Source organism: Mustelus asterias, chromosome 18 (genome assembly GCF_964213995.1).
Source record: "Mustelus asterias chromosome 18, sMusAst1.hap1.1, whole genome shotgun sequence".
Taxonomy (NCBI): Eukaryota; Metazoa; Chordata; class Chondrichthyes; order Carcharhiniformes; family Triakidae; genus Mustelus; species Mustelus asterias.
Window position 1 is genome coordinate 56,844,467 of NC_135818.1, and position 23,148 is coordinate 56,867,614.

Sequence of the window (23,148 nt, forward strand, 5' to 3'; positions counted from 1 at the left end):
CATTTCTATCTTTTGTGAGTAATTTATTGTCTGGATTAATTAATAGGCAGGTATGCATTTTAAGTCAACAAGATTTTTAAAATTATTCTTGGGATATGAATGTCACTGCCAAGGTCAACATTTGTTGCCCATCCCTAACTGTCCTTGAGAAGGTGAAGGTAAGTCATCTCTTGAACCAAGTTACTGCAGTACAAATTGTAGCTAATATGCACTGCTGCCACTGTGTGTTAGTCTTGCAGGGAGTAAGTGTTTAAGATACAAGGTAGGGTGCTGATCAGCTGGGTTGCTTTATCCTGGATAAGGTCAAATTTCCTGTGTGTTGTTGGGAGCTGCACTCATCTGTGCAAGTGGAGAGTATTCCATTATATTTGTGACTTGTGCTTTGTAGATGGTAGACAGGCTTTCGGGAGGCAGGGAGTGTGACATTTTTTGTATTCCTTCAAGGGATGTGAACATTATTGGCTGGGCCATGTTACCCATCATTAATTGCCCTTGAGAAGGCAGTGGTGAACTGCCTTATTGAACCACTACAGTCCTTTTGGTGTAGGTACACCCACAGTGCTGGTTTAAACTGATTCGGGGGGGGGGGAGGGATCCTGAGTAGTGGGGCTGAAAGTGAGGGATGCATGGATGGGGACTGCAATGCACGGCATTGCAGAGGTGGGGTGGAGCAGGGTTTGAAATGTGTATACTTCAATGCCAGGAGTATTCGCAATAAAGTGGGTGAACTTGCAGCGTGGATCAGTACCTGGGACTTCGATGTTGTGGCTATTTCAGAGACATGGATAGAGCAGGGGCAGGAATGGATGCTGCAGGTCCCGGGGTTCAAATGTTTTAGTCGAAGTAGGGAAGGAGGTAGAAGAGGGGGAGGGGTAGCATTATTGGTCAGAGATTGTATCACAGTGTCAGAGAGGAGGTTTGATGAGGACTTATCTGTTGAGGTAGTATGGGCGGAGATTAGAAATAGGAGAGGAGAGGTCACCCTGTTGGGAGTCTTTTATAGACCTCCTAAAAGTTCTAGAGAGGTTGAGGAAAGGATTGCGGAGTCAATCCTGCTTAGGAGTGAAAGTAATAGGGCAATTGTTATGGGGGATTTTAACTTGACTAATATTGACTGGAATTGTTATAGCTCTAGCTCGTTAGAGGGGTCAGTTTTTGTTCAAAGCGTGCAGGAAGGTTTTTTGACTCAGTATGTAGACAGGCCAACTAGAGGTGAGGCTATATTGGATCTGGTGCTGGGAAATGAGCCAGACCAGGTGCTAGACTTGGAAGTTGGTGTGCATTTTGGTGATAGTGACCACAATTCGGTTACGTTCACCTTAGTGATGGAAAGGGATAGGCATGAACCTCGGGCCAGTGGTTTTAGCTGGGGGAAGGGTAATTATGAGGCTATTAGGAGAGAATTAGGAAACATAGGTTGGACTAGGAGATTACAGGGACTGGGAACGTCCGACATGTGGAGTTTTTTCAAGGAGCAGCTACTGCGAGTCTGTGATAGGTATGTCCCTGTCAGGCAAGGAGGAATTGGTAGGGCTAGGGAACCGTGGTGCACCAAAAAAGTTTCTTTGTTGGTTAAAAAGAAAAAGGAGGCTTATGTTCGGATGAGACGTGAGCACTCGGGTAGTGCACTAGAAAGCTTTAGATTGGCTAAGAGGGAGTTGAAGAGCGAGCTTAGAAGGGCTAAAAGGGGACATGAGAAGACTTTGGCGGATAGGGTTAAAGAGAATCCTAAGGCGTTCTATAGGTATGTCAAGAACAGAAGGTTGGTTAGGGCAAGTTTAGGGCCAGTTATAGATGGCAGAGGGAAGTTATGTGTGGAACCGGAGGAGATTGGTGAAGCATTGAACCAATATTTCTCTTCGGTGTTCACGCAAGGGGACATGAATATAGCTGAGGAGGACACTGGGTTGCAAGGGAGTAGAATAGACAGTATTACAGTTGATAAGGAGGATGTGCAGGATATTCTGGAGGGTCTGAAAATAGATAAATCCCCTGGTCCGGATGGGATTTATCCAAGGATTCTCTGGGAGGCAAGAGAAGTGATTGCAGAGCCTCTGGCTCTGATCTTCAGGTCGTCGTTGGCCTCTGGTATAGTACCAGAAGATTGGAGGTTAGCGAATGTTGTCCCATTGTTTAAGAAGGGGAACAGAGACTTCCCCGGGAATTATAGACCGGTGAGTCTCACTTCTGTTGTCGGCAAGATGTTGGAAAAAATTATAAGGGATAGGATTTATAGTTATTTGGAGAGTAATGAATTGATAGGTGATAGTCAGCATGGTTTTGTGGCAGGTAGGTCGTGCCTTACTAACCTTATTGAGTTTTTTGAGAAAGTGACCAAGGAGGTGGATGGGGGCAAGGCAGTGGACGTGGTATATATGGATTTTAGTAAGGCGTTTGATAAGGTTCACCATGGTAGGCTTCTGCAGAAAATGCAGATGTATGGGATTGGGGGTGATCTAGGAAATTGGATCAGGAATTGGCTAGCGGATAGGAAACAGAGGGTGGTGGTTGATAGTAAATATTCATCATGGAGTGCGGTTACAAGTGGTGTACCTCAGGGATCTGTTTTGGGGCCACTGCTGTTTGTAATATTTATTAATGATCTGGATGAGGGTATAGTTGGGTGGATTAGCAAATTTGCTGATGACACCAAAGTCGGTGGTGTGGTAGACAGTGAGGAAGGGTGTCGTAGTTTGCAGGAAGACTTAGACAGGTTGCAAAGTTGGGCCGAGAGGTGGCGGATGGAGTTTAATGCGGAGAAGTGTGAGGTAATTCACTTTGGTAGGAATAACAGATGTGTTGAGTATAGGGCTAACGGGAGGACTTTGAATAGTGTGGAGGAGCAGAGGGATCTAGGTGTATGTGTGCATAGATCCCTGAAAGTTGGGAATCAAGTAGATAAGGTTGTTAAGAAGGCATATGGTGTCTTGGCGTTTATTGGTAGGGGGATTGAATTTAGGAGTCGTAGCGTTATGTTGCAACTGTACACAACTCTGGTGCGGCCGCACTTGGAGTACTGTGTGCAGTTCTGGTCCCCACATTACAGGAAGGATGTGGAGGCTTTGGAGAGGGTGCAGAGGAGGTTTACCAGGATGTTGCCTGGTATGGAGGGGAGATCCTATGAGGAGAGGCTGAGGGATTTGGGATTGTTTTCGCTGGAAAGGCGGCGGCTAAGAGGGGATCTTATTGATGATTAGAGGTTTAGATAGGGTGGATAGTGATAGCCTTTTTCCTCTGATGGAGAAATCCAGCACGAGGGGGCATGGCTTTAAATTGAGGGGGGGTAGTTATAGAACCGATGTCAGGGGTAGGTTCTTTACCCAGAGGGTGGTGAGGGATTGGAATGCCCTGCCAGCATCAGTAGTAAATGCGCCTAGTTTGGGGGCGTTTAAGAGATCCGTAGATAGGTTCATGGACGAAAAGAAATTGGTTTAGGTTGGAGGGTCACAGTTTTTTTTTTAACTGGTCGGTGCAACATCGTGGGCCGAAGGGCCTGTTCTGCGCTGTAATGTTCTATGTTCTATGTTATGGAGGGAAGTCCAGGGTATTGACCCAGTGACAATGAAGGAACGGCAATACATTTCCAAGTAAGGATGGTGAGTGGCTTGGAGTGGAATTTCTAGGTGGTGGTGTTCCCAAGTATCTGATGCCCTTGTCCTTCTTGATGGTAGTGATCGTGGGTTTGGAAGGTGCTGTCTAAGGAGCCTAGGTGAGTCCCTGCAGTGTGTCTCGTAGTCGGTACACATTGCTGGTATTGTGTGTCGCTGGTGGAGAAAGTAAATTATTGTAGATAGGATGCCAATCAAACAGGCTGCTTTGTCCTGGATGGTGTCAAGCTTCTTGAGTTTTTGGAACTGAAGACTCCAGGCAAAGGGAGTGTATTCCATCACACTCCTAACTTTTGTCTTGTAAATGGTGGACAGGCTTTGGGGAGTCAGGAGCTGAGTTATTATCCACAGGATTCCTGGCCTCTGACCTGCTCTTTTAGTCACTGCATTTATATGGCTCATCCAGTTAGGTTTCTGAAAAGGAGTCACAACTGTGACATTCACCGGAACTCTACCACCCCGCCCACCACAGAATTCGGGCAGACGAGGAACAGACATCGGAAATGTCCGTTGACTTCGAGCGAGAATTTCCAGTCTCACTCGAGTGAGGCCATTAAAATCCTGCCCATTATTTCTGCATGTTTTACAGCACCCCAGGCACAATTTCAAGTTTCAAGAAGTTAAATTATTTTGAACTTTCATATATTAGCTTTCCCTTTTTTTCTCATTCCATTTTGATATGTTGAGCAATCAGGATAGTTCTTGGATTTCCACAACTGTCACTTGTTGCCCGGGGATGGGATCAAGTTTGTCTCTCAGAACTAGCAGAGGCTAGTACATAAATAAACAATTCTTCTCCACTTATTCATGGCCTCATGGAAATAGTCCACATCTATACAAATATATGAAAAAGACAAATAAAATCCAGCAGGATTGGGTAAAAGTAAATGATGAAATCAGTGGTCTGATCCAATCTATATGTCACAATCCCCAGTGCTAAACTTCAAGCTGACAAGAGTGAGTAGTGGCAATGTAAACTGCCACCCATTCCTTTTCCTTTGGTGATGGTTACTGTCATGGTTGGCAGAGACGGGATGAATTTTATCCTGTGAACATCATTGGGTCAATTTTCTTTCCATCTCTGAACACAAATCCATTTTCACAAAAAGCAAAGAGTGGAATGGTACAGGTTCACTCACTGTGGGCAGATTATTCCAATATAATGAAAAATAGTCACAGCACCATGGGTCAACTAGGTAGACAATTGTACACTGCAATTTATTTTCCAATGCGATGTGAGGGGAATAGTGACAGATTGTAAACAGAAATGTCCCCATGTGTAAATTACATGATGGGGAGAAAAAAAATCTACACTTGTATTTCCTCAGTGCAGTATTCACTATTTCACATTTCTGTGCCCAACTGAGACATAGATAAACTCTAAGGTGTTGCTAAAGCAACTCTCTACACATTTCTGTCACATTTAGTTTCATAATGCTCCTCTGCAGTCCCTTAGGATGTTTCATTACTTTGTAGGTGCTATATAAATAAAAGTTGTTGTTGTTACCAGCTCCAAATGACACAAGATATTTATAGTGTTGTGACTTCAAGGGGTAAGAACCTTCACATTCCATGATACAGACCATCTTTCTGTGCTACTGATCTAAATTACTTGGTTTTGTTAATTCTGCAACATATTCCAATATGATTGCTGTTGCATTAAAATCAATCTGTGGTATAATGTGGTTTTTTAAAATAAGTGATGATCTTGAAAAAGTATGAAGAATATAATTTAACATTATTGATTTTTGATAGTGCAGAAAGTCAAGAATGTTAATCTTCCATTTTTCTGGATTGTGGACATCTAAAGCTGAAAAACAGAAACAAATTCAGTTAAAAGTCAAGTTCTTGAGGTTGTAAAAGTTCAATAAAAGCAAGAGAAAAGTAATAAGTTGCTGCAAATCTGCACATACAATAATTAATGCAAAAATTACTTAGTATTCACACTAACTTAGCTTGGAAAGAAGGAACTGGATTAATTTCTCAGAGGCTACTTAGTGCCCGTGTGGAACTCATTGTTAAAGTATGAGCCCATCATTGTGCAAAGCAGGAATCAAAAAGGAACAGTTATCAAACTATATGATGCAGAAATTTAGTTCAATATGGAATTGTTGTGATTGGTTAGCAACCACTGAATCATGCAACTCTTACCTGACTATTTTGCTTGAGTGTTGATTGAAGGAATGCAACCACCTCTTCATTACCAGCAGCCAAAGCCTGGCGGCAAATGCAGAAACATTTATACAATTTAGCTTCACCCAATAGAAAAATGTGATTCATATCTAGAAAGTGTCAAAAGCTATTTTTAAACACTAGCTAATAATCAATTCAGCAAAGAATGTCAAAGTACCATGTGCGTCTCATTTGGGAGGAACGTCACTGGTAGGAATTTCCTTGAGTTCTCACAAATACATTTCAAAATATTGCTTACAACTTCCAGGGGATTTTGTCCATCGTAGCTGCATTGGTCCAAGTCCAGTCCTGCAAGGTGCCAAGCCTTCAGTCCTTCCACATCGCCATATGCAGCCAGGCTGTGTACAACAAACAATGTTTTATGTTTCTGTCCCAGATATAGTGACAGAAGTAGCAAATAAAAACCTGACAAGGCCCTAAAATACTTGCAGTCAGTCCCCACAACACATGGAGTGGAGAGAGAATGGGGATGTGGTCGTGATTTCACTGTGGCTTGACCACATCCATGTTTCAAGATGGCACCGGAGTGTGGCAGCTCTTTGCGAGCTATATGACTTGTATGGACAGCACGCAAAACAATACCTTTCATTGTATCTCGGTACATGTGACAATAATGAATCAAATCAAATATAGAAAGGTAGGTTGGCATATTTTTTTTAAAAAGCCTGTTTTTATATATTCTGTAAAATGGCCAGTGTCATGATCAGTCAAATTATAACCTATACCAATGATCCACAGTACCTTTCGCCGCTGACAGGAATCCCGACATCCCGCTGAAACACTCCGGTTTTCCCACTGGTATGGGCACTTGGTGCCAATTTGGGTGAATTGCAGCCTAAATGTCTATCCTAACAACTGTGCCAAAGAAAAGTTAATGACTTTTTAGAAATCATTTATAATTCTTATTGTAAATTTTTTTAAAAAGAATGTACCTTCCCTTTTTTAAAAAACTCTTACATTTTATCTCCCTTTATCCTTTATCTCCCCATTTCAAATCAATTTTCATCCAGGTTTGAGATTGTCCATCTTTTCCCTGCCAATGGGATGGACAAGTGTTTTGGTTCCACATCTCTCTGTCATGACTCTCTGTCTAATCACTTGCTGATGATGTGAGTACAATATAAAGGGAAAGACTCTTAGTACTGTAGAGGGTCAGAAGGACCTTGGGGACCGGGTCCATAGGACTCTAAAATCGGCCCCGCAGGCGGAGGAGGTGGTTAAGAAGACGTATGGTGTGCTGGCCTTTATCAATCGAGGGATTGAGTTTAGGAGTCTGGGGATAATGATGCAGCTATATAAGACCCTCGTCAGACCCCACTTGGAGTACTGTGCTCAATTCTGGTCGCCTCACTATAGGAAGGATGTGGAAAAGATTGAAAGGATGTTGCCTGGATTGAGTGGCATGCCTTATGAGGATAGGCCGAGGGAGCTCGGTCTTTTCTCCTTGGAGAGACGAAGGATGAGAGGAGACCGAATAGAGGTGTATAAGATGTTGAGAGGCATTGATCGGGTGGACTCTCAGAGGCTTTTTCCCAGGGTGGAAATGTCTGCTACGAGAGGACACAGGTTTAAGGTGCTGGGGGGTAGGTACAGGGGAGATGTTAGGGGTAAGTTTTTCACACAGAGGGTGGTGGGCGAGTGGAATCGGCTGCCGTCGGTGGTGGAGGCGAACTCAATAGGGTCTTTTAAGAGACTCCTGGATGAGTACATGGCGCTTAATAGGATGGAGGGTTATAGGTAGGTCTAGAAGGTAGGGACGTGTTCGGCACAACTTGTGGGCCAAAGGGCCTGTTTGTGCTGTAGTTTTTCTATGTTTCTATGTTTCTATGTGTGCGTCCATTGGGGAGTCATAGTCATGTGCCTGTGCCCAATTGTATTTACAATCTATGGATCCAACAGCAAGTCTAAGTACTTTTTATAACATTTTTCATTTCTACAAACAAGGGGTATTTAGATTGTTCTTGTTCTTCCCTTTCATGATGAGCAAACACAGTGGAACACTTGGGCTGGGATTTTCCACTCCCGATTGTATCGGGCGGGTTCGGTGATGGGAGCAGAAAATCTCATGAGAATTGCAAAGTTGCATTTTGCGTTGTCATAAACGAGTGACGCAATTGTCCCTACCCCTCCATCAGTAACAGGCTGGGTTTCCCAACGTGCAATGTTGCGAACATCATTTGAATATATTAACAGATCATCATCAGGCCGCTGCACCTGAATCATCCTGCCTCGTCAGAAAATCTAATCATGCCAACGCGATGGCACAACGCGTGAAAACAGACTGGGTTCCAAAAGCATGCCCCCAGCACTGCCCCCCACACAGACTCTTCTCTCCAGGTACCAGCCTTCCTTTCTACACTACAGCCATTACCATCCCTCTCTTGAAACACCAACTCCTGGCCCACTGTTGTTGAAAATTATTGTACAATTTCCAGCCTCCTTTTTCTCTCAAATTCCTGAATGTCTCCCAAAACTGAGCCCATCTTTCCAGAGCCCCTTGCCTGAATTTTTTGGATGGTGGGGTTCTGCTTCCCACTACCCAAAGTGTCAGCTGGGAACACATCCCTGTTATGTGTTAAGTGGCTGGAGGCATGAGTTCCACCATTCACTCAGGAGAAGGTCCTGCCTTAGAGAGCAGCCAACTAATCTGATTAGTCAGCAGATCTCCAGTTCCTGCAGCAATTGGGGTGGCACAGTGGAACAGTGGTTAGCACTGCTACCTCACAGCACCAGGGACCCGAGTTTGATTCTGGCCTCGGATGACTGTCTGTGTGGAGTCTGCACATTCTCCCCGTGTCTGCCTGGGTTTACTCCGGGTGTTCTGGTTTCCTCCCACAGTCCGAAAGGTGTGCCAGTAAGGTGCAATGGCCATGCTAAATTCTCCCTCTGTACCTGAACAGCTGCCTGAGTGTGGCAACTAGGGGATTTTCACAGTAACTTCACTGCAGTGTTAATGTAAGCCTACTTGTGACACTAATAAATAAATTTTAAGAAAAAGATCTGTAGTGGACTCAAGAAGAAATGCGTGAGAACACCGAAGTAAATTCAAGGGGTGCCTGGGTGGGGAGGGTATGAGAGGTCCGGGGAGTTGCAAAAGGCAATTGGAGTCTTGGGGAAGAGGCTGTCGGGGGAATGAGGTACAAGGGCCACAGAACCATGACGAGGGGTGGGGGGGATGACACGTCCAATTTCAGAAGTTGGCCTCTGATGGAGACGCTCCTGCCTTTGCACATGAAGTCTAACTCTGTTGACTTTTAGGCTTCCCTCGTTCAATCCTCCTGCCAGCCTAGAAGTTGCGGCTGGATGGGAAACAGCCCTAAAGTGGAACAAGTCAGGCTTCCCATCTGGATTCTTGCCACCCTGGTGTAAAATTGCTGCATGGTCAGGGCAAACAGGAACCCGGAGGGAATCCCATCCCTTCAAATTCACGCTCCCCATTTCCTCTGCCTAAAAACCCATTGGGGTATGTACATTCTGGCCCAAATTATAATCCCTCTGATCAGGTTTCTGCTCCTATTACAGTACTAAAACAGTTCATGTCAAAGTCATAAATGGTATCATATGTCAGTTTGACAAAGGTAAACTACCTTTTCTTATCCTTCTTGACCTGTCTGCAGCTTTAGACATGGTTGACCCACACCATCCTCTCCCAACAACTCTCTATAGTCTTCCAGATAAATGGGTCCAAAGCAAAACATCTGCTCTGAGATGTGATTCTGCAGTTGGCAGCACTTGTTTAACAATCCTGAGTGCAATAATAACTGCACCAGCAACTAATTTAGGATTATTAGTCATGCTCATAACATGGCTCATTTATGATTGCTAGAAGTGACATATATTCACACACAGGGACCCATTCTCTGCAAACAAAAGAGTATTGCTCATTTTTTGAATTTTACGGCAGCTTGCAAAACATATCAACCCCTTTTGCTTTTTTCTATGGCAACACTTGGCCAGAGTCTACTTGCTAACCAATCTAATCTTTTCTCCTGTAGTATAATTAGTTGTGATCGTTTGAAATTTGGCGTTTTTGCATTTGTCCTGATGTGTGCAAGACAAAATTCTTTAACAACATGTCTCTCTTTTCAGCATTACTCATATGTCCTTGAATTAGACAGTGGGAATACCAAAGCCATTGGGTGGAATTCTCCCATCCTGCTCATGTTGGATTTGGTGGCGGACGAAAGTGAAGAATCTAGTGGGAGCCAAAAAGTCAGAAACACGCCAGCAAAAAAACAGGTTACAATTCTCACAATGGCAGATTAATGGTGGCTTGGTTTTCCTTCTAACTGATTGTGTGAATGCCACAGAGAGACAAGTTGCGAAAGAATTTTGTCTTGCACTCATCAGGACAAATGCAAAAACGCCAAATTTCAAACAATCACAACTATTTATACTACAGGAGAAAAGTTACATTGAATTCAGACATAGTTCACTTAAGACTTCAAGATAATTGCAACAGAGCCTATCTACCAGAACACTGTGCTGCTCCTGCTGTGCTGAACCCCTCTCTGCTGGTTTGTGACCTTCAGCTTCATGCAGAGCTTATCTTTACAGACAGCGCTGTGCTGTGGGACTTATGGCCCCTCCATTTGAACCAACTCTGGCCAGTGCTGCACCTGGGGTTGTGGACTGCAAGCCTCTTCTGCTCCCCATGTCTGACACCTAGACAGCATCACTGTGCTGCAGGACGCATGCACCCTCTACTTGAATTGACTGAAGTACGGTTGAGGTGTGAGGTGAGGATGGGACTGATGAAGACATAGGGTAATGGGGAAGGAGGGCTGTGCAAGGGCAGGGGGGAGGCAAAGGGCACAATTGAAAGCAGAGGGGTAGGCAGGTGGTGGAGGAGGATGATGAACAATGGAAGGCAGAAGATCGAGGGGAGGGAAGCTGGACCCTGCAGGGGTATATGAAACGCTGACAAACAAGGAGGTCAAAAGAATACAAAATTGTTTACTGGAAGGGGATGCACACAGACTCTGGAATGGGGTTGCGGGCTCATTAGTGTGGCACATTAGGGATGGTTCACACCAACACTCAGAGGTTGAGGATGGCATGGTTTGGGAGGGTCACAATTGTCCTCAGTCTTCTTTGAAAAGGGGAAATATGTCAAGATTCGTCTTCAGTTCAGGGGCTGGCAGGAAGGAATCAAAGTGCAGAGATTCCTCCTGTGAAATGATAAAGAGTCACAAATGATAGGCAGTCTAGGGGCTATGTGGTCCTCACAGTCAGAAGTCAGAGATAGGAGAGTGTAGAAGAGCAGTGGGTGTGCAGCAGGAACAATCATTTGAAACATGGTATACCCCAGTTGCAAGGCGGGGCAAAGATTGTCTACTCCACAGGAAAAACACAGCTTGATGTGCAAGGCTGTCTTACAGTCAATGAACCTGGACTTGGCGGGCTCAGTGCTAGGGTGCAGAAAAATGATAATGGTGACTGGGGGCATCGGCAGCCTGTAAATAGGGAAGACATAAAATGGGGCAGGGTGGGAAGGGTGGTGGTGTGTGAAACTCTCATTGGGGGAGGAGGGATCACCACTGTACATTACTGTGCACACAGTCTCCAGGTGGGGTGGGTAGCGTTTTGCAGGTGATGGGTTCGGGGGGAAGATCGGAATGTCCACCACCATAATGATGGGATCCAGAATTAGTGGTGGAGGCTAAAGAATAATAGGAGATAGATTGTGAGGTTCCAGGTAAATGGGAGGTAATCAGACAGTGAGGGTGGGAGAATTGAACTCTGTCCAGAAGTACAGGTGTAGCAGCATCATCTTGAAGTCCCAGATCAATGTCATTGTGTAAAACCAAAAGTAAGATTGGTTCTGTCTGGAAGAGGCATGAGATAGTGTATGAGGGCTGCTGAGCAGGGTTATGGGACTCCTTTTTGGGATGTACACTCAGTTGCTGGTGCCATTACAGTGGACAAGATTCTGGTCAGTTACAATGTATGGAGTTCACATTGCCCAAGAAGCAACAGAAATCCAATAATTTCATTCAGCGCTGTTAAAAGACGAACAGAACTCAATAGCCACACATTAAAGTCTCAGTATCAACAGGGTATAAGGTAGGTGTGCAGTCTTGGAGAGTGAAAGCAATAGTGAAGGAGGCATAGCTGCTTTGTATTGGCCATCTCATTAGTGAAGGGCAGTCACAGGCTAACAATGAATGTCATTGATCAGTGGACAAATTGATTCCACTCATTGACCATGAGAAACTGATAGGTCATTGCTATGTCATTTCAAAGAATGAAGTGCAGAGCTACTTTGGTATAAACAATGATAAACAGAGGGAGATAACCAATAGTCCAAAAATGTGCAGGTTTGGTGGGTTAGACATACTAAATTGGCCCTCTGTGTCCCAGGGTGTGGTGTGTAGGTTAGGGGAATTAGCAGGGTAAATGCGTGTGGTTAAGGGAATGGGGAGGGGGCAGGTCTGGCTAAGATGCTCTGTTGGAGAGCCGGTGCTGATTTAATGGGCAGAATGGCCTCCTTCTACACTGTAGGGATTCAATGATAACCCCACCTCTGGTAACCCATAATCCGTGCCAGTACAGCCATTTATAATTTTTCATGAAGAATTAATGTCCTACTGAATTGTAAGAAACATCACCATTTTGAGACACCAACCTTTAAGTTAAAAGATTAATTTCTCCAAAAAGGCTGCACTGGACCTGTCAAGGCAGTGGAAATGCATCTTTTATGGACTGATACACCGCTCGATGACTGATCGAGTCACATTGTGAGCCTCGTTGTATCTAGTCTCAGCAGCAGTCTGTGGTCTCTACACTGATGTCATCAGACATGACCTAAAGCAATAACCCTTGTCCCCAAGGAACCATCCCTATAGCCTGGGCTGTCTCCGAAAGAGTCCAGGGATCTGAGATTGACCAGCAATGAAGCTGTCATGCTCACTCCCTGGAGAAAGCTTTTGATAAACTCCCACACAGAAGGTTAATTGGCAAAATAAAAGCACATAGGATAGGGGGCAATGTACTGGCATGGATTCAGGATTGGCTAACAGGGCGAAAACAGAGTAGGAATAAACATGTCATTCTTGCATTTGCTGGCTGTGGCTAGTGGGGTACCACAAGGATCTATACTTGAGTCCCAACTGTTTACAATCTGTAACAATGATTTGGATGTGGGGACCAAATGTAATATTTTTAAGTTTGTAGACGATACAAAGCTAGCCAAGAATGTGTGTTGTGAGGAAGATGTAAAGAGGCAACAGGAAAACTTGGATACATTTAGAGAGTGGGCAAGAACAAGGCAGGTGGAATATAATGTGAAAAATGTGAGGTAATCCACTTTGGTAGAAGGAACAGATGTGCAGAGTATTCCTAAACGGTAAGAAATTATAAAGTGTAGATGTTCAAAGGGATGTTGGTGTCCTTGTCCATGAGCCACTGAAGGCTAGCGTGCAGCTGCAGCAAGCTATTGGGAAGGCTAATGGAATGTTAACCTTAATCTCAAGAAGTTCTGAATACAGGAGTAATGAGGTCTTGTTTCAATTGTATAGAAGATTGGTTAGACTGCACCTGGAGTACTGTGTGCAGTTTTTGTCCCCTTACCTCAGAAAGGATATTATTGCCATTGAGAGAGTGTAACGAAGGTTCACCAAACTTATTCCAGGGATTGGCAAGACTGTCCAATGAAGAGAGATTGGGAAAACTGGGCCTGCGTTCTTTTGAGTTTTGAAGAATGTGAGGTGATCTCATTGAAACCTACAAAATGCTTAAAGGAACAGAGAGAGTAGATGCAGATAGGATGTTTCCCCTGGTTGGGGAGTCTAGAACCAGGGGGCACAATTTCAAAATAAGGGGAATGCCACTTAGGACCAAGATGAGGAGAAATTTCTTTACACAGATGGTTCTGAAGCTTTGGAATTCTCTACCCCAGAGCGCCATGGGAACTCAGTCTTTGAGTTTCAAGCAGAGATTGATAGATTTCTGATTAACAATAACATAATGAGCTTTGGGGCTATTGGTGTAAAGAGGCATTGAAGTGTCCAAGCAGCCATGATTGTATTAAATGATGGAACAGACTCAACGGCCTACTCCTATTCCTATGTTCCAATAATGGATGGACTAATATTCCCTCTTTTACTGTAATAAAAGATTGCATTCAATATCCCCTGCTGAGGATAACACAAATTGAGAACTCATGAGGGACTGGAGTAAATGCACTTCGCTACTATTAGAATACAAACAGTTATCGATGGAATACAGAAGAAAAAGTATTACAAGCTTGCATTGAATACATCAGTACCTGAACCATCAGCAATTTGGCCTTTAAATTTTGGTCTGGTGATGGCAGAGAAGAAAAATAATTCTTTACCTGACAGGAATTACACAGGTTACACTTCCACTTAAACGTATTGCAAGTTTGTATGTGTTTTTAAAATTAAAACTGTAAAGGGAGACTGAGTTTCTCCAGTGTGTAAGCCAACTGGCCAGGGACTGTAACATTCTGCCCAAAGAAAATAAAGTTTAAATAATATCATGCTGTCTACTGAGGAGGTCTTATGATGCAGTGGGTAGCGTCCCTGCATCTGAGCCAAAAGCTCTGAGTTTGAGTCTCACCCAAGAATTTGATAGCCAAGGAAAGTACATTTATAACGCAGCCAAACAGGTTGAGTGTCAACCTGTAAAATCCTTCCAACAGGCCAATGGTCGGCGGGAAGGAGAGACTCCTAGTCGGCCGTGCCTGGTATGCAGTGGCACTTCTCAAGATATAAGCCATTTGTGACTGACTAGCGACCTGTACCAGGTAAAACTCACTATGAGAACAGATGAAAGTCTACCTTATTTACCGTAAGGTGCAGGAAGAGAAACAACAACAACAAATGTGTCTGAGGAGTCTGATATACATACATTGATCACTGCATACAGTGTCCACTGGTACACTTGAGGCCTTCCATGGCCAACGGAATTGGAGATTGGGGTTGATATTGATAGAACCATAGAATGTTTCTATGGTTCTAACAATACTATCTACCACAATCTCTAATCCCAGTGGCCATGGAAGGCCTCTAGTGTACCAGTGAACATTGCATGCAGTGAACAATGTGTGTAAATCAGACTTCCTAGGCACATGACAAACTAAAAATCTTACCGGCACAAATCAAAGCCCAAATTTAGAACCTCATCCTTTGAGAAATGGGCACCAGTTTCCAGTAATAACTTGATGATCTCGGTGTGTCTGCAAAGGCAAAACAGAGTCACTGCAGCAATTGACAAGTAGTGGACAATTGACAATAGTGGAGAAGTAACTAGGGTAGATGTCATAAAATCATATGTAATAAACTGTTTATGGATTGTCTCTTCACCTTGTTTAATAAAGATATATGTTAAAATGCTCAGTTAACCAGTGAGAATAGAATAGGAAGTGCTCTTGTAAATATAGTGAATTATAATTGGTACAATAGTTTAATAAGAGAGTAGAACAATCAGACAGTATGACTAGTCTATGAACAAATTTAAGTATAAAAAACGGTAACAGAAACAAACGATTGGGCTATTGATTTGGTAAGCCTGAAAGCTGGTGTGCTCTTAGGGAAGGTGTGAGGCATAAGTTGGCTAAGATAGATTGGGGAACTTCATTAAAAGGCATGATGGTGGATATGCAAAGGCTAATATTTAAGGAATGAATGTATGCATTGCAACACTTGTACATTCCTTTCTGGTGAAAAAAGACTACAAGAAAAGTGGCTCAACCATGGCTTACAAAAGAAATTAAGGGTAGTATTAAGTCCAAAGAGGAGTCATATAAAGTTGCAAGAAGAGGCAAGCTTGACTATTGGGAACAGTTTAGAATTCAGCAAAGGAGCGGCACAAGATTGATTAAGGGGGGATAATAAAGTATGAGAGGAAACTTGCAAGTAGTATAAATGGACTGTGAAAGCTTCCTTAAGTATATAAAAAGAAAAAGATCAGTGGAGACAATTATAGATTCCTTGCAGCCCGAAACGGGGGAATTTATAATAGAGAACAAAGAAATGGCAGAGCAATTAAATAACTACTTTAGTTCTGTCTTCATGGAGGAAGACACAAATAATTTCCCAGAAATGCAAAGGTACCAAGGGTCCAGTGAGAAGGAGGGATTGAAGGAAATTAGTATTACTAAAAAATTAGTGCTGGACAAATGAATGGGATTGAAAGCCGATAAATCACCAGGGCCTGATAATCTACATCTCAGAGTACTAAAGAGAGTGGCCATATAAATAGTGGATGTGTTGGTCGTCACCCTCCAAAATTCTGTTAAGTTTGGAACAGTCCCAGCAGATTGGAGGGCAGCAAATGAAACCCCGCCTTTTAAAAAAGGAGGAAGGGAAAAAACAGGGAATTATAAACCAGTTGGCCGAACATCAGTAGCAGGAAAAATGCTGGAGTCTTTTAGAAAGGATGCGATAAGAGACTTAGAAAATATCAATGGGATTAGACAAGGTCAACATGGATTTATGAAAAGGAAATCATGACTGACAAACTTACTGGGGTTTTTTGAGGATGTAACCAATGGAATAAATAAGAAAGAATCAGTGAATGTGGTGTATTTGGATTTTCAGAAAGCTTTTGATAAAGTCCCACATCAGACGTTTGTGTGCAAAATTAAAGTACATGAGATTGGGGGTAATATATTAGCATGGATTGAGAATTGATTAGCAGACAAGAAACAGAGAGTAGAAATAAATGGATCTTTTTCAAAGTGGCAGGCAGTGACCTGGAGGGTCCCACAGGGATCAATGCTTGAGCCCAGCTATTCACAATATACATCAATGATTTGGATCATATGTAATATGTAATATTTCCAAATTTGCTGGTGACACAAAACTTGGTGGGAGTGTGAATTGTGAGGAGGACATGTAGAGACTTCAAGGGGATTTAGACAAGTTGAGTGAGTACAGTGTGGAAAAATATGAGGTTATTCACTTCGGACAGAGAAACAGAATGGTATTTAAATGGTGATAGATTGGGAAATATTAGTGTACAAAAAGAAATGGGTGTCCTTGAATATCTGCACTCAGAAGTGAATCTGTGGCACTCTCCCACAAAAGGTCATGTCACTGAATATATTTAAGAAGGAAGTAGATATGTTTCTACATTCTAAATATGTCAAAGGGAACAAGAGAGAGTGGGAGTATGGCATCGAGCTAGATCATCAGCCATGATCATACGAAATCAGGGAGCAGGGTCGAAGGGTTGAATGACCTACTTGTGCTCCTATTTTCAATTTTTCTAAGTTTCTAATTGCAAAGGAGAAATTTATGAATTTACAGAGCAATTTTAGGTCAGACTTTTTATTAGCTTCATGGCACCAACATTTTCACAATTTGCTTCAGACTAATATTGCAAAAACCCAGAGTACATTTCAGACACTTCAGACAGCTGAAGGTCACACCAATTCAGAGTATTTAAATCTTCTAATTGCATTAGGGAATATTTTGTCCAGCATTTTCTCGGAATAGAAATAGTCTTCCGACAGCTTTCTGTTTATTCGCAACAGGGAGTTCTGCTAACCAGTCACAATTAGTGCCTAAAGCAACACTTCGGAAGCAAAATTTAAAATGTGATATAAAAAACACTACATACAACTTTGAATGAATATGCTTTTATTCGTTCTTAAGTATTGTGTGGTTAAAATCAAAGCATAACCTATTTATGTAGATATAACAGTAATCAAAACAGCAGCATCTGGAAAATTTAAATTAGGTAGGTCTGAAAAATATCTTATTAAACTAAGTTTGGATGCATTGTCAGTACTTTACTTCCATTTTGACCTGCAAATAAAAAGGATTCAGTACCAGTTTATTGAAGCTGCAAAAATGTGGGGACGATTCTCCCAAAAGAAAACTAAGTGCCCAATGGGCGGGAAAACGGGAGATTTTTCCACCCGTTTTTTGGGCATACTTAGTTTCACGAATCTCCAGACTCTCTGCTCCACAGAGTGCGTCAGGGAGATTCATATCAGTAAGTGGTGGAAAGTGCTGGAAAGTTTAGAATCAACGTGCTGAGCGGGCCACTGCGCATGTGCCTATCTGTTAGTGGGGAGATCAGTACAAGCGCACTGGCCCCCTTCATCACCGGCCTTCCGACAACTGGCCTACTGATTTATTTTCCAGGAAACCCCCCCACTGGCCTCACGGGGGGTGGGGGGAGGGGGGGGGTGCCTCAATGGCTTCTGTTCCCATCAGCGGAGTGATCACACCTGGTCCACGTTGATGGGGACCAGCTTTAATCCCCGCTGGTGGAAACCTCCAGCGGGGATTAAAGCTGGTCCCCATCACCGTGCTCACCAGCCCCGAGTGTCCTGTGTATTCATTGGGTTTTGCCTCATCAGTGCCTGATGAAAGATGTTTGGGGCAGCAAAATTTATTCTTGAGGCAGTGATGCAAGATCATGACATGAGATGTCTGGGCAAGAAGTGGTGCCTTTGCTCTCAAATAGAAGTCAAGCCTTAGCAGTCTAGCTGAAGGAATGCTGAAACAAGGCCTTTTTGGTGTCCCTGCCTCTCTGAAGGTTCCTCATTGCATCCTCTTCTTCCTGCCTGCCTGTGCACTGTATCTGAGTCTTCAATGGATTCCTTCTCTGAGGCAGATGCCTCGGTGTCCACCTGGTCCAATAGGTTCCGTTCCCCCATACAGAGAGCAAAATTATGCAGCTCACAGCAAATAATGATGAGGAGCGACTTTCCCTCTAGTGGATATTACAGGGCCTCCCCAGAGCAGGCAGGCATCAGAACCTCATTTTCAGCAGACCTACTGTCCTCTCCAGCATCGTCCTTGTGGAGAGATGGCAGCACTTGTAGCACTCCTGTACTTGTGGCCTTGGGTGCATGAGTGATGTCATCAGCCACCTTTTCAAGGGATACCCCTTGTCACCAGGCAACCATTTGAAGTGAGCTGGAGTCATAAGCAGCCTTGGCACTTGTGAGTAGCTCAGTATGTAGGCATTGGGGAGCTGCCAGGATACTTCACACAGACTGTAGAATATGGATCCTGTGGTTACAGGCTATATGAACATTGATGGTGTGAAACGCCTTCCTAAGGACAAAGGTGTTTGGCTGGCAGCTGGCATCTTGATGGCCACATGGGTGCAATCAATGGCACCGTGGATGCAGGGGAATCCTGCAATTGCAGCAAAGTATCTGGCCTGCAGTGTGCAACTGACTAGGAGACTCCACAAGGATCACCCACAATGCCCTGGAAAGATCCAGAGGCATAAAAGTTAAGTGCAAGAGTGACCTTGAGAGTCAAGGGAATTGGGTGTCCACCCATACAGTTGGAGGCTACCTCTGATCCAAACACTTGGCGTATGAACCTGATAGCTTCCCTGGAAAACTGGAGCCTCCAGAGACATTGGATTTCAGTCATGTCAAGGTATTTGGATCACTGCCTGTACATCCTGGCAGCTGGGTAATGATGTCCTCCTTGTCCTCCCTGCTGGCCCTGCACCTCTGAGGTGACACTGCGACCACCTGGCCTCCTCTCTCTTTGTCCCATCTTCCTCCTCAGAGGAGGTGCTCCCTGCTGAGTACAATATACCCATCTGCAAATTGAGCTGACCCGTGTATGGAGGGAGAATGCCAAAGGGTCGCAATTCTCAGATGTTACAAGATTGATATGTCCTGAAAACACCAGACTAGATGCACAAAGAAAGCAGTGAAAACACTCACAATGCTCCAAATCAAACTCTCACCAAACTCCCAACACTTCCCACCAACTCAGCCTGCCTTTGCTCCTGCATCATTTTATCCCATCCTTGAAAGACAAAATGGCAAAAATGCATTGGCCGCCTTCCCGTGCTAACCATGCACTGCCTAAAAGTCATATGGGCAATGTAATATTCAGGCCGGTAGCATTTCTAATCCTCTAAATGAGCTCCCTAATTGTCATCAGGCGCTCGCAGAGTGAAATGTTGTGCAAGTGCATGATGATGTTGAGAACAAATCAACTATCAACAAACGTTCAAAGTAATTGATAGTTCCTTTAAATAGCAGTGATGGGAATCCATCCAACCTGTAGAATATGGGTCCTGTGGTCACAAACTAAAATATGTGTTCCACTGTGCAAATTGAAGTGAGGATGTTGGTTAGAGTTTTGTCCTCCAAAACATCACTGCTGCCATCATTTAAGTTCTGAGTGCCAATTGACACCATGATATGCCTGCTCTGCTCAGTAGACATTCACTGCTAACTCACTAACATCTGCAATAATATGGTGTCCAGTGCAATCTGGTCCACATGTGTACATGTTCCACAGATGCCATTATGGGATTCAAAGAGCTTTCATGGCAGCTGAAACATGGGTGCTAACAAGCCAAATTTCTCACCGCAAAAACATTTTGAATGTCTCATTCTTTAGTTTGGAAAGGACCTCAGTGAGGAGGCAGATGGCTGCTTTGCCCTTCATTGGATAGATGCCACCAGTTTCTGGTGACCTGCCCCAACTATGTTCATGATGCTATGCCTGCAATTTGGGATGGGACATATTAGGCACAAAACAGAAAATGCTGGAAAATCTCAGCAGGTCTGACAGCATCTGTGGAGAGGGAATAGAACCAACGTTTCGAGTCTAGATGGCATCAGAACTGAAGACAAAGAAAATAGGAAGAGATTTATACTGTAAGGATGAGGGGGCGTGGGGGGGGGGAGGGGTGGTGGGGGAGTGGTTGTATAATTGACCAAGATGTCACAGACAAAAAGACAAAGGGAATGTAAATGGTGGTGATAAAGACTGAGAATGTTGCTAACAGCGTCCATTAAGAGGTGTGAATGGCAGAACAAAGGTGCAAAATGTCAAAGGACAACCTGAGGAATGTGGCAGATGGCAGTAGTCAGGTGGGGGGGGGGGGGGCGTGACATGATGGAAAGCGTGATCTTAAAGTGAACAAATGAACAGGAGGTAGAAGAAATTAAAATTAAAAATATGAAGTAATAAGAATGGATTAATAAGATAAAAATAAATGAAATAAATAAATGGAGTGGGGTGGAAGAGAGAGTTTATACTCTGAAGTTGATGAACTCAATGTTCAGTCTGGAAGGCTGTAAAGTGCCAAAAGGGAAGATGAAGTCATATTCGTCCAGTTTGTGTTGGGCTTCACTAAAACATTGCAACAGGCCAAGAATAGACATGTGGACAAGAAAGGAGGATGGTGTGTGTTGAAGTGGCAAGCAACAGGAAGGTCGAGGTCCTGCTTGTGGACAGACTGAAGATGTTCAGCAAAGCGGTCACCCAGTCTGCATTTGGTCTCTCCGATGTAGAGTAGACCACATTTGGAGCAGCGACTGCAATAGACCAGATTAAAGGAGGTGCATGTGAAGTGCTGCTTCACCTAAAGAGAATGTTTGGGCCCTGGGATGGCGAGCAGGAAGGAGGTAAAGGGGCAGGTGTTGTATCTTCATGGGAAGGTGACATTGGCAGTGGATGAGGTATTAGGCATGATGAAAAGTGGACCAAGGTGTCCTGAGAGAACAGTCCCTATGGAATGCTGATGGGGGAGGGGTGAGGGGAAGATGTATTGAGTGGTGGCATCATGCTGGAGTTGACGGAAATGACGATGGATGATCCTTTGAATGAGGAGGCTGGTGGAGTGAAAAATAAGGACAAGGGGGACCCAATCCTGGTTCTGGGAGGGAGGGGAGGAGGTGAGAGCAGTGGCACAGGAGATGGGTCAGATACGGTTGAGATCCCTGTCAACCACAGTGGGTGGAAAACCACAGTTAAGGAAGAACGAAGTCATATTAGCACTGCCATTTTGGAAAGTGGCATCATCGGAACAGATGTGGCAAAGACGAAGGAACTGAGACAATGGGATGGAGCCCTTCCAGGATGTGGGGTGTGAAGAACTATAGTCAAGATAGCTCTGGGAGTCAGTGGACTTGTAATGTTTACTGGTGGACAGTCTATCACCAGAAATAGAGACAGAGAGCGAAGAGAAGTGGACCATTTGAAGGTGATAGAAGGGTGGAAATTGGAAGTGAAATTGATAAATTTTTCCAGGTCCAGATGAGATCATGAAACGACACCAAAATAGTTGTTGATGTACCAATGAAAGAGTTATGGGAGGGGACCAGAGTAGGACTGGAACAAGGAATATTCCACATACCCCATAAAGAGGCAGGCATAGCTGGACCCATGCGGATGTCCATAACCACACCTTTTATGTGGAGGAAGTGAGACAGGTTGAAGGGGGAATTGTTGAGTGAGGGAACAAGTTCAGTCAGACAGAGGAGAATGGTGGTGGATGGAGATCGTTCAGGCCGTCTGTTGAAGGAAGAAGTGAAGAGCTCTCAGGCCATTCTGGGAGGGGAATGGAGATGTAGAGGGATTGGACATCCATAGTGAAGAGGTGGTTTGGATCAGGGAACTGGAAGTTGTTGATATGGTGTAGGGCAACAGAGAAATCGCGGATGTAAGTGGGAAGGAACTGGACAAGAGGAGACAGGGAATATTATGTTAGGGATTGACTGACTGAAACCAGCAGAGTTTGCATTTTGAATGTGTGGTTCTGAAATACTCTAAATATGGCATTGCCTTATTAATTATCTCACACTGAATTTTTATTAACATGTGAGGTCATTGACAGTAATAATATTTTTATTGCATTTTAATTAAATAACTTCCTTGCTTCCTAGCGCAGATTTGGGGGTACCCCAATGATACGCTAGGGAATCCCTCTTGGTAGTTCCCACTTAAGGGTTTACATGATAACTGTCCAGAAGTGCTAACTTCTCCTGGACAGTTGCACTGTGATGGGAACCACCCATCAAAGTAATTTAAATCGCTAACTGTGGATGGCTCTGCCAGTGTTACATAATAGTTACTCTGAAAGGGTTAGAAGAACTAAAACCACTTCTAACTCCAATATAATAATTTTAAACACCCAGACTGAGGCTCACATCGAACACCTCCGCACTCTGGACCTCCCTTTCCCTGACACTCAGACTCCAGTCTCCCACCCCCAACTAATCAACCCCAGGGTATTCCCAAACCCCCAAAACACCCACTGCCAGCCACAGGGAACTACCCCCTTCTTCTCTAACCTGTGGGCCCAACCCTAAATCTATCCCCTGATGCGACCTCCCAACTCGGCCATCTCCCCACCAAGCAGACCTGGGTCCCGACTGGCATTCCTGGAGCGAACCTGGCAAGCCCTCCACGGGCAGACAGTGGACCGAGTCCCCAGCACCCCCAGTGAGCTGACCCGGCACCCAAGTGCAGAATTTAATGGCTGCAGCAACTCCACCACGATTATTTCTGAATGCTTTGTTGAGATTATGTCCCAATGAGGCATCCCTTTGGATGACGTCTGGATTTGTGGCACCTGCAGGAACAATTTCCGACCGCGT

General features: G+C 44.0%; 1 protein-coding gene across 1 annotated transcript in view; it reads right to left on the reverse strand.

Annotated features, from left to right (window-relative positions):
• Positions 1-4,810: 4,810 nt before the first annotated feature.
• Positions 4,811-23,148, reverse strand: part of aspg (asparaginase homolog (S. cerevisiae)) — an 80,818-nt gene continuing 62,480 nt past the window's right edge. Inside the window, exons 13-16 of the mRNA XM_078234058.1 lie at positions 14,917-15,003; positions 6,040-6,139; positions 5,760-5,825; positions 4,811-5,418 (exon numbers count right to left, since the gene is read on the reverse strand). Coding sequence (XP_078090184.1) covers positions 5,413-5,418; positions 5,760-5,825; positions 6,040-6,139; positions 14,917-15,003 — 259 coding nt within the window. The 3' untranslated portion in view covers positions 4,811-5,412. The remainder of the gene's footprint in view (positions 5,419-5,759; positions 5,826-6,039; positions 6,140-14,916; positions 15,004-23,148) is intronic.